Source organism: Myotis nattereri, assembly GCF_964212035.1.
Source record: "Myotis nattereri genome assembly, chromosome: 3".
NCBI lineage: Eukaryota > Metazoa > Chordata > Mammalia > Chiroptera > Vespertilionidae > Myotis > Myotis nattereri.
Window position 1 is genome coordinate 51,014,670 of NC_138077.1, and position 12,462 is coordinate 51,027,131.

At 41.3% G+C, this 12,462-nt stretch overlaps 1 protein-coding gene across 1 annotated transcript in view; it reads right to left on the reverse strand.

Moving 5' to 3' along the window:
• The window catches only part of ATP13A4 (ATPase 13A4), a 123,390-nt gene extending 116,532 nt beyond the window's left edge, over window positions 1-6,858 (reverse strand). Inside the window, exon 1 of the mRNA XM_081087044.1 lies at window positions 6,600-6,858. Within this exon, the coding sequence (XP_080943170.1) occupies window positions 6,600-6,662 (63 nt within the window). The 5' untranslated portion in view covers window positions 6,663-6,858. The remainder of the gene's footprint in view (window positions 1-6,599) is intronic.
• Window positions 6,859-12,462: the final 5,604 nt, after the last annotated feature.

Genomic DNA, 12,462 nt, shown 5'->3' on the forward strand with positions numbered 1-12,462 from the left:
TAAAGTTTGGCCAATGTTTGTTGAGTGGATGAAAGGCTAGAATAAAGTATTGCATAGAAAAATAGTGTGGTGTAGCTAATTAACTCTGAAGAATAACCTTTCTTTATGCTTGGGGAAGAGAGGAGTTGACTGATAAGTTCACAAGATGACAGATCTTTTCAAATAAGTAACTTAAATTTTCCTAGGTTTCTCATTAAATTGCTCCAGCTGCTTCTCCTGTAAGCCCCACTGCCTCCTTGTTCTCCTCAAAATGGTAAATCGCTGGTTAATGGAACTTGCAAGTGCAGGATCAGAAAATATGCCCTGAGTGTTTGTGCCAAACATTGTGCTAACTTTGGGGGAGTACCATGAAAGGGAAGGGGGCCATAGAAAGGTGAACCAAGCAGGGTCCCTGTTCTCAAGAAGCAATGAAATCTTACTCCATAGGAGCTTCTGTCAAAGATGAGTTGACTTCATGGGAGTTTTGCAGCAATGAATAGAAAATAAAGACACTAGACTTGGCCAGTGGCCCAGCTTCCTGAACATTTCAACTGACAAAATGCCTCAGTCTGAACACAATTCCTCCACTATGAGATCTGTGGGGTCACTAGTTAACATTGGCAACCAACTAGGAGGTGCTCCTGAAGCATAATAAATAAGTGGCTATTGAGGTGGGGGAGGTGCTTTTGCTCCCTGGTGTTAGAGAAGAAAAGCCGAACATCAGCTATCAAAATGAGCCAAATAACTGGTGAGAGCAGATGCTTCTCCCTCATGCTGAAGGCACGACAGGACTTCCAATGTGGCAAAGTCCGCACACCACCGAGCGGCCATATTAGTGCTGGTGGCAGTACTAACCTCTTGCTGTTCTCAGAAGTGAGATGGATGTTCACAAAGAGCTTCTCTTGCTATTCCACAATCCCCAGTCTACTTGCTGAGAAACTATCAGGGATAGCATTAAGAGATTTCAGTCAAAAGAATACAAATGCCAATAAACATATAGAGATGTGTTCCACATCAAGTCAAAGAAATATAAAAATAATACAGTCATATGCCCTAGCTGGTTTGGCTCAGTGGATAGAGCACTGGCCTGTGGACCGAAGGGTCCCAGGTTCGATTCCAGTCAAGGGCACATGCCTGGGTTGCAGGCTCAGTCCAATGCGCAGGAGGCAGCTGAGCAATGATTTCCTCTCATCATTGATGTTTCTATCTCTCTCTTCCTCTCCCTTCCTCTCTGAAATAAATAAAAATATATTTTAAAAAATAATACGGCCATAAGGATCATTTTCACATACCAGATGAGACGAAGTTCTAAAGATGGATAATACTTAACATTGGCAAGTATGGTAGAGATAGCAAGTAGTCTCGATAAAGAATGCTGGTCAGAGTATAAATTAGTATAACCATAATCCTGAGGAGGGCAATTTGGCATTATGTATCAACCAAAATTTAAAACACATATCCCTTTCATGCAACAATGCCATTGCTAGAATTTTATCCTAAGGAAACAATCTGACAAATAGGTAAAATACATGTACAAAGTTGTCCATCACAGCCAAACATTTAGAAATAATCTAAGTGTGCAACATAAAAGATTTGCTTAATAAAGCATAGTTCACCCAAACACAATTTAGTTAAACATTAGTGAGAAGTTCATTTATTTTGTCCCCTTCCAACTTACTGTCAATTCCTTATGTGTTTTCTGATTATTTAGCTAACCTATCATTAAAATATAAAATTTTAGACAATGAAAAACATACAATTTGAACATTAAATTATCTGAACCATAATTATCTGAAGGGAAATATATCCATAATATATTTTAGATGTAATAAAAAGGCCAGCTTAAAAAAGATATATATGAAATTACTCCATTTTTTTATTTTTTTAAAAAACACACAATTTTGTGGGTATCTATGTGTATTCTTTTAAGAAAATGCCATCGCTGGTTTGGCTTAATGGATAGAGCGTTGGCTCTTGGACTGAAAGGTACCAGGTTTGATTCAGTCAAAGGCATGAACTTGGTTTCAGGCTCAATCCCTGGCCCTGGTCAGGGTGCATGCAGGAGGCAACCCATCAATGTGTCTCTCACACAATGTTTCTCTCCCTGTGTCTTTCCCTCTCCCTTCCACTCTCTATAAAAATCAATGGGAAAATATCCTCAAATGAGAATTAACACACACACACAAATGTCATAATTAAATGTGTGCTTAGGGTTGATCATTTAAAAAAAATAGGTTGCGATTAATTTTGCTTTGGCATGAAGTACAGTGCAAATAAATGGATGATATCCAAATACAATATCTCTATTGTATTTAGAGAAATCCAAATACTGTATAATATCAAGGGGGTGGGGAACAGAGGTAAGTCTTGAGGAAATAATACGATCCGTGATGTCCTGGTAAATATTTAACAACTAGCTTTCAGGTGGGGCAGGGTGAAAGTCCTATATAGCATTTACCAATTTCTATCGCAAATACTCCCCAGTATTTCTATCGCATTACTCGTTTCAAGCTACTAATGTGACGTCACTGAATGCAGAGTCGGGAAGAGATATATAGTAGCACATGGTGACATAGTATTTCCATGATACACATACAACATGCAAATAATTGCAAAAGTATAGATAATGACAAAATGCAGTAAACTAATTAGAAAGTGATAAAGTTTGTGTATGCACTCTTTCTAAGTCTGGAAGGAGAGTCACTAATATAATAATACTAGAGGCCCAGTGCACGAAATTTGTGCATGGGGGCGGTGTCCCTCAGCCTGGCCTGCACCCTCTCCAACCTGGGACCCCTCAGACATCCCTCTCTCAATTCGAGACTGCTGGCTCCTAACTGCTCACCTGCCTGCCAGCCTGATCACTCCTAACCAACTCTGCCTGCCTGCCTGATCACCCCTAACTGCCCTCCCCTACTGGCCTGATTGCCCTAACTGCTCTCCCCTGCTGGCCTGATCACCCCTAACCACCTCTCCCTTGGCCCCCGCCACCATAGCTTTGTCAAGAAGGAGGACCAGATGACTAGAAGATGCCTGGTCTATCCGGTCTAATTAGCATATTACCCTTTTATTAGTATAGATTGATCATGTCTGAGTGGAAATTTCATGAATCATGTTTACTTCATTCTTTAGACTACTCTATGTCATTTTAAATGTTTACAATAAACATGTTATCTGTATAATCAGAAAAAAATAATTCAAGGTGTGTGTTTTTTCTTATTTGCTAAAACCTAGGGAAGAAAACAATATCAGGGAAAATTACTTTTAACACAGGTCTGACTAGAACAAAACACTTTTCCAAAAGGAGTTTGAGTTCACAAGGGTGTCACTGAGGATAATTGTGAACGTTTGAATTAATTCAACCATGATAGCTTTGTTTAGTCATGATTAAGGAAATGAATATTCAGTGTTTATAAGGTCTTTCAAAATATACATATGCAACATCAGAATTCAAAGGCCCTCTGATGCTCATGTTACAAATAAGGAAACTGAGATGGGGAAGGAACCTTTGCTACCTGGTGCAACATAGGTAGGTGATTTCCCAAGGTAAGACTATAAGGCAGGGTATAAGGTGACTCAGATCCTCTCCATTTATAAATAGTCTCTATAGCTTGTGATCCAAGTATATATTCCTCACTTGTCAGCCTATATAATAAAGAGCTAATATGCTAATTAGACCAAACAACAGAACAATTGTCTGGACAACCTTCCAGATGAAGCTGGGGCTGCGAGGGCCGAGGCCCTTGCATGAATTTCGTGCATCGGGTCTCTAGTTATTTAATAAGAAGAGATGACCTCACTTGAGGAAATACTATTCATTGGATTGACAAATTGCTGAAGCTTCCATCTTTGGTTGGGTAATAGCATCTTAATCTTTTCCAGAATTTTATACTTCTCAAAACACTTCCTCATAGATTACCTCAGTTGTACTTCATAAGAGCCCTGTGAGACAGGTAGGGTAAGAAGGACCACTCCTATTTCACAGATAAAACAAAACAAAAAAACTGAGGCGAAAGCAGGCAAGTGGCTAGCCCAAGGCTAGTGAGGCATCTGATCTGGGCATGGTGCTGTCTGGGAGTCAGTATCTCTTTTGAGGCCTTTCTGAGTCATTTGGGTGTACCTTCTCTAAATGGCAATTTCTCCAGTATTCTTCCTTGTCCCTTCAACAAATTCTTCCTTCCATCAGCTCCTATCTCACTTAGTACTTAAGATATTACTTTCAGATCATTCAGAGTTACTCCTTAGTGTATCTCTTTTATTCCAGAATGAAAGATAGTCCCAAGCATCTTAAAGCCTGGAAATATTATTGTTCTTCTCTATTTGACATAAGGGCTAACCCCTAGCATGCTGTTTTCGCTTAAAATTTGAAGCGATTTCTATCATCAGAGGAATGACTTCTGCAAAGGTCAGGTGTATGTTATAAAGCATGGAACTATAAACACTTGGGTATGACACACTTCTAGGTAATCCTGGCTTTCTAAATAGGTTAACACTGAAGAATGAGAAGGCAGGCTTACTCAGAAAATACAAATCATCTATAACGAAATGGATCCTGGGAAATCAAAGATCATGTGTTCTCCTAAGCTTTGTTTTATTAAGGGAAGAAGTGGGTTCTCCTGTTAAGAGTGCAATGTCCCCGGAAAGAACTGAAAAAGGTATCAGTGAGCTATGTTCAGGTCCAAAGACAGAAGAGCTACCAACTTATAATAACCTATGTGGTGCCTCAGCTCCTGGGCTTATGTAACTTAAGACAAGCAAATTCTCAGCCCGTCGGTTTTCTCATAGTTAAAACAGAAATCATAACGCCTAACTCACAGGTTGTAGTGAAAACTAAATTAGCTAGTGGCCAATAAGAAACATTTTGTATACTAAAAAGTGCCATGAAAATATGTGGAATACATTTAAGATATCTTGATAATTTTTGAAGTTCACTGCTCTGGGCAAGGGGAGTAGAGTAGTAAGTTAAAAAGGGCGACAGAGTGTCAAACACTGCAACAGGCAGGTGGCCAGGTTTCTCCAGGCAGAACAGGATGCATACTAATTGCTGCACCTCTACTGAGACTCTGGGCAAATGACTCCTTTCCAGAAAACAGTGTCCCTCTCCATATCAAAGGCTCTGTCCTAACTGGGCTTTCAGCTCCATGCAGAACTCATGGATGCCCTGATGCATTGGGGTCAGGGGGAAGTGCTATTATGAAGATGAATATTAAAATTGCTCCTCGGGAATGTATAAGCTTCAGAAAGAATACAAGTTTCCCTAGAAGAGATAGTGGCTTCTCTAGAATGTCTATTCTCAAGGACTCATAGTGAGTCTTGAGAGACAAATTGTCAAAGAGCAGAAATGAGTGTAGAGGAAAAGCATGGGTGTGTTTAGATCTGATAATTTAAGGAACTACTTTAAAAATTAGAGGGAAGAAGACCTTGCCTTCTGGTTAATAGTATTAAGTATGGAAATCAAATTTTCAACTTAATATAGAGAATGATGAAAAATAAAAATAAGGTCAGAAAGTCATTTCTGGTGACATTTGTGTAGGGCCTGAAGGTAATTGTCATTTGGCTGCCAAACCCCCAAAAAATAAGGAGGTGGTTAAGTAAGCCACATAGATGTGGGTGCCTTTTATCCCCTTATAATTTTTCAGTTTTGATACCAGAAGAAATCTACTTCTGAAGGTCCAAAAAAATGCTGTTGCTATAGGAACAGGTAAGCAGATTAGACTTGAAAGACCAGTTCAGGAACAAAGAGCGTAATAGACGGGGCTAAGGCAAATAACCAAGAAAGCACTTAAAGGAAATATCTTTTGGGTTTGTTATTTACATATTAATTTCAGGAAGATCAAATGCTATTATAGAATGAGAGCATCACATTGTAATTACACCATTACTGACATAAAAGACTCTGCTTACACAATTAGCAGAAAGGCCTTATTAAGTAGAAATACGCATTTCTAACTCTCTCTTGATTACAGTGTAATTGAGAAATACAGCTTTAAATTCGGCAAAAGAATTGTCTTTGATTTTTCTACAGTTCCCCAGATCGGAACACATCTGAAATAAAAGAGAACATGAACTTCATCAACTTCTATAACTAGGGAGCTACAGGCGAAATTCTAGAAGTAAACAGAAATGTGTGTATAATTGTTAATATTCCACACATCTTTACTGTCCAACAGCCTTTGTGCACACAGATCTGTGAGAAGAGAAAAAGATCAGAGACCCCGGCTGCACTCCTATTTCCTGTTGACGGTCTGCTTCTTGCTATCGGGGAATACCCTGCTCCCAGCCTTAGGGATGTGCTGAAATTATAAGAAGCTCTGAACAGAACTTGCTTTCCTGGGAAGGCTCACAAATGCATCATAAAGTGGCATTGTGCTTCTCTCCCTTTCCGTTTTATTTTAAAAAGCAAACATTCATGATAAAATGAATACAATATGTTCAGTCTAGCACATTTACGCTGTCAGAGGTTATATTTATGGGGCAGGGATATTTCTTGGCCATTAGTCTTTCTCACATTAATCCCAGAGCCAAGTTGCAGAGAAGTGTGTGTAAGTGTGTGTGTGTGTGTGTGTGTGTGTGTGTGTGTGTGTAGGAATGGGAAGAGAGGAAAGCAGCTAGAATCTTACCATTTCATTCTCTTCTCCTTCGTTGAGCAAAGCATGCTGGCCCTTCTCAAAGTGGTCCCCCATGGACAAGTGCTTCCACTCCTCCTCCCTGACCTTCCCAGAGCAGGCGCTTCCAGGAGGAATTTGCCGAGCCACCGGAGTCGCCAGCTGACTGAAAGAGTTAATGATCCTCCAGGTTACAACTCCTTCTTGCGCACACACCTGCACTCAGCAAATGACAGTACTTAGCAAGCTGAACTAACTCCTCCCATGAGTCACCCTGTGCTCCAGGACTTTCTGCCTGCTTCTTACTGCATTTCCTCAGAGCGGCTGTCCCAAAGGAGACTGCTCCCAGGCTGACCTTTTTGTGCCCAACTTACAGGGAAAGAACTCATTGCCTGCCCAGTGCCTGCCAGCATAAGGCATCTGACTGCAAATCCAACCGGACAATGCGGAGTTGGCAGGACCTCCTGAGGAACTGGGCAGACTTAAGAACTCCCACGTCACTGCTTTATTTGTTGAGGCTAAGGAATTGGGGCTGGGTGAGGCTCTTAGAGGCTCTTAGAGGCTCTTATTGATTTCAGAGAGGAAGGGAGAAAGAGAGAGAGATAGAAACATCAATGATGAGAGAGAATCATTGATCAGCTGCCTCCTGCATGCCCCACACTGGGGATAAAGCCTGCAACCCAGGCATGTACCCTGGCAGCAATCGATTGGTGACCTCCTGGTTCATAGATTGACGCTCAACCACTGAACCACACCAGCCGGACTACAGGGCTGCAGGTGTTATTTCCTTAATGAAAGCCCCAATCTTTCGGCTTTTAATAGCATCCAGATTCATTTTACTTACAAAAGGTACAAGTGATGATCAATCCTCTTCAGGAGGTATTTGTAATCACATGTCTTTGTGTAAGCAAAAAGCATTCTTAATGTGTATGTGGAATTAAGTTTACTTTTGTGAAAACCATGTCAAAAAAGAACAAAGGTATAATCAAACTATTTTATGTAGTCTCTTTCACCAAAATATTGGTAGCTAAATGCCTAAGGAGGGCTAGAAATAAAATAATCAGGTAACTTTGTGGCAAAACTCATTTTTTAACTTATTCACACATTCATTCAATATACATTGTTTGAGCACAGCAACTACATATACAAATAAAGTCATATTTGCTACCTCAGACTGATGTAGGGATTTAATCATAAATTAGAATAGAAGTTGTTGGTTACTTTGAAAGTTTGAAAGGTACTTGCAATCACATTTGTGTGTGCAAAAAAAAACATCTACCTAATGTGTACGTGGTATTAGGTTTACTTTTGTGAAAACACGTAGAGAAAGAACAAAGGTACAATCAAACTATTTCATGCAGTCTCCTTTCATTAAAATGCTGGTTGTTAAACTCTTAAGAAGGACTAGAAACAAAATATTTTCCCAACATCTCTGTAAAGTTAGTAGTCCAATGTCATAGATGAGCAATCTTCACAGCCCTACACAAGCCCCCCCCCCCCCGCAGCTAGTTATAGATCCTGGCTTCAGGATTTGGGGTGACTGTAAATCCACGTGCTTTCTGATACAGTCATGCACTGCATAATGACCTATCGTTAACAACAGACCTCATATATTACACTGGTCCCATAAGATTATAATGGACTTGAAAAATCCCTACTGTAATAGTGTCAATAATAATAAAAAAAATCCTTATTGTCTAGTGATGTCATAGACATTGTGGCCACCGTAATGTCACAGCTCAATGCACTACTCACGTGTCTGTGGTGATGCTGGTGTAAACAAACAGACTGCCCATCTTATAAAAGTACAACACATACGATTGTGTACAGTACATAGTACTTGATAATAATAACAAATGACTATATTACTTGTTTATGTATCTACTATACTATACTTTTTATCTTTATTTTATGGTGTGCTTTCTACTTAAAAAAATAAAAAAGGGTTTGCTGTAAAATAGTATGCCGTGTTATGCTGGCATCAGCCCATACATCTTGTGTTTACCGTGTCTCTTGATGGCAGCATTTTCTCTTATTCGTGATTTATTCTCCCCATCATTAAGCAGTACCTGACTGTATTCCAGAAATAAGGGATGAAGTGGAAGAGGAGTGTCCATTATTGTCTGCAATAGGATAAAAGATTTTGCCCTTACTTCCCCCACCCCCTCACCCCCGAGAAAGAAGCAGATTTTGCCATGGAATCAATTGCTTGCCCAAGCTCTTCAGCAAAGGTGGTGTTTGGGGTATCCCCATTTTCCCAAGGATGCCACCATGGGCCCAAGACCTAGATGGGCTGCTCTGCCCTGACTCACAAGATCAAAGGAAGGGGAGTCCCTCTGGAGGACCCTGGGCAAGCTTCCAACAAGACCAGGGCCAATCAGATTTGGGAAAGGCAAGTTCTGGTGGGGAGCAAAGAACAAAGACCATCACAGGAAGAAAGAAACATTCTGGAGGAAAATAGAAGGCCTCATACGAGGTAGCTACGATTTCATTTTTCAAGGCAATTCAGGAAGCTCATGGATCCTTAATGAGGATTCACTTCTTGCCACCAGAAGACGCCCGCAGGTTCTTTACTTGGATATATTCTATGTAATTGTAATAAACTTGCATTACATTTCCAGCTCCTCATCTTTGGAAATAATATTAACTGCTAGTTCATGGGCCATGCCAAAGAGATTGACATTGCCCCAATGGGGACAAGCAAGAAATTTGGGCTTTGTAGAGGTTAAGCAGAACTTAAAGAAATTATGCTTTAGCAAAAAAAAAAAAAAAAAAAGATTTTAATAGCATTTACCTTTTCTTGTTATGACATTAATGTATGTTTATTGTGGAAATTTAGATAATGCAGACAAGTGAATAAAGCAAAAAATAAATTCTCCTACTCATAGATAATCACTGTTAGAATTTGGCTGTATTTCTTTCTTTCTTTTTAATCCAAGCATCCATGGATAATAACAGGCTCATCCTATATAATAAAGAGCTAATATGCAAATGATCATCATGCCATCATGCCATAATGGCTCAGACACTCAACACTGGGGAGAGGATTGGGGACCAGCCAGGCACAAATAAACTTGTGAGAGAGGTATGGGAACCAGCCAGGCTGCAGTCCGGGAGAGGGACAAGCCACCAGCCTGGCAGTCCCAGGCACCAGCGGATGCACCTGCAGCTGTGACCTGGGAGAGGGACAAGCTGCCCACCCTGTGGTCCTGGGCACCTGCGGCTGCCACCCAGTGAAGCCACCCACCCACGGTCTCCTGCGGCTGCTGCTGGCCCAGGCAAAGCCGGCCCAGGTCCTGGGTGCCTGTGGCCAGCCAGAGGGAGGGAAGACTGGGCCCCAGGTGCCTGCAACTGGCCAGAGGAGGGAATTCTGGGTCCCGGGTGCAGGGGCGATCAGGCCAGCAGGAGAGTAGTTAGGGGCGATCAGGCAGGCAGGCAGAGGGGTTAGGAGTGATCAAGCAAGCAGGCAGGTGAGTGGTTAGGAGCCAGCGGTCCTGGATTGTGAGAGGCAGTTGGATATCCCCAGAGGGGTCCCAGATTGGAAAGGGTGCAGGCCAGGCTGATGGACCCCCCCTGCATGAATTTTGTGCACTTGGCCTCTAGTGTTACATTTAAAAGTGTGTGTCTTGTTTTTACTTAATATTTTAATACCTTTTCCATATCACTAAACATTTCTGAATTTTTTATATTTTACAGATGCATATTATTCTAATATATTGGGTATCTATCATAGATTCTACTAGATAAATATTAACAAATAGTCTTTCAGGAAAACTTCTTTACATTCTTAACATAGGCATGTCATCAAATATTTTAATAGTAAATTAAAATATTGTGAACTAGCCTGGCCAGCATGGCTCACTAATTGAGCATCAACCTATGAACCAGGAGGTCATGGTTTGATTCCAGGTCAAGGCACATGCCCAGGTTTGGCTCAATCTCCAGTGTGGGGTATACAGGAGGTAGCCAATCAATGACTCTCTCTCATCATTGATGTTTCTTTCTCCCTATCCCTCTCCCTTCCTCTCTGAAATCAATAAAAATATTTTTTAAAGAAAATATTGTGAACTACAACACTAGGCTTTGTGAATGACATCTGGGCTAAGAGATGCAATCTGGCCAAAAGGATTGAGATATTAGTAATAGGCCCCTGCAAAGAGTGGGTTAAAGGGGTGATAAATATCATAGAAAAGAATGGTGAGGCCAATGTTGCCATTGTATCTAATGGAAGTGTGACCAGGGCTCATGCTGGGATAGTGCATGTCTGTACATGTATGTGTGTGCATACATGTGTGTGTGCATGTGTAACAGAAAGTGGGGTCATCAGTGGGATGAGGAAGGAGACAGGCCCGTTGCTGTCCAGATACATGGAATGTTCTCTTGCAGCAAATGTATACGCTGGAAACCATCTGTTCTATCATAAGGGGTTAAAAAGAGCGAAGCAAATAAAATCCTGAAGACTCAAAATTAAGGCTAATCAATGAGGTAGTAAGTTTCAATAAGTGAAACTGGAATTTAGGGAAGTAGCAAAAAGAATACATTAAGGAAACAAAGGCAAGGATATTGGCTACAGAGAACCATGGTCTAAATGCATCCATTATACCTGGAGGAGAAGAAATCTTGCTCCTTCCAGCATCTGCACAGCTGTGTGAGTTGAGGACTCAGGTGCTCCATTCTATACTGCTTTTCTCCTCTGTCACCTCATATGATGCTCACTCGATGGCCATCTCGTGCCTCCCTTCATGAAGCATTTGCCTTTGCTGAGCAGCAAAAAGCTCTCTACAATATTCCAAGGGCAGGGCAAATAATAATGGGCTTTGGTACAGACGAGGAAACCGAGGTCGGAGCAGCGAACTGACTTGTTCAGGATCACATAGTGGGAGGATAAGCCGCAGGAAGCGAGTGTTTTCCACCTTATATTCCAAAATACTTGACCACTTAATAGCTTCTTCACATGCAAGCTCCTGGCTGCTGATGCCAGCAGAGAATGCTGGCTGGAGAAGGTGCCCTCCCTGTACAGGGACACCCGAGGGGCCGGGGGAGAGGAAGGCTAGAACATCTCAGGGGGTGGCATCTGGATTGGAATCAGACCAGCCAATCACTGACGCGTCTTTCAGTGCCAAGATGGTCTGGCTCGGAATTTCTCTCACTTAAGAAGCTGGGTTGCCCACATTAGACAGTGGTGCTGGCGGAGCTCGGTTCTGATTCTTTCTCTCTCCAGTGCTGATGGCCTTTCAAAGATCCCTGGAAACCCAGGACTCCAAGACTGCCCTCTTGAGCCTGGCACCCTTAGGTTACAATGCCCCTTTCAATGTTAGGAACTTCCCAGAAATCAGAATACGCAACGATAACCGCAAACATCAGCATGTTTACTCTGGACTAAGCGCTTTCCGTGCATCATCTTCCAATGCCATGTCCCAAGCCCTCCCTATCTTGCCTAAGTTACAGGACATGCCTTACAGTTCTATGATATAGCCTTGGCTTTACACAATTGGTGTGTCCTGGAAACATCCTTTTTAAATCTAACTTTCCAAATAAAATCTCTCAAATATCCTAGAGAGAATGTTTAAAGAATCATTTTCTGACCCTTTTATAAAAAGAAGTGAATGTTGACCTATGAACCAGGAGGTCACAGTTCGATTCCCATCAACTCTAAAAGATTTAGTAGAAACTAAGGAATCTTTGTTCGAACACAGTGATAGCAAATGTCAAGGCAATCATTGGCGCCCAAGCTATTGAAGTTAATTAAACAAATGTTAAATAAATGAATGAATGGAATCTGTCAGCAAAATGTTCAGATTTGAATTCAGACCACACCAAATCCACATCTGCTATTCTCACCACAGCACATCACACCCTGGGAGGCATGTGTAGTGCA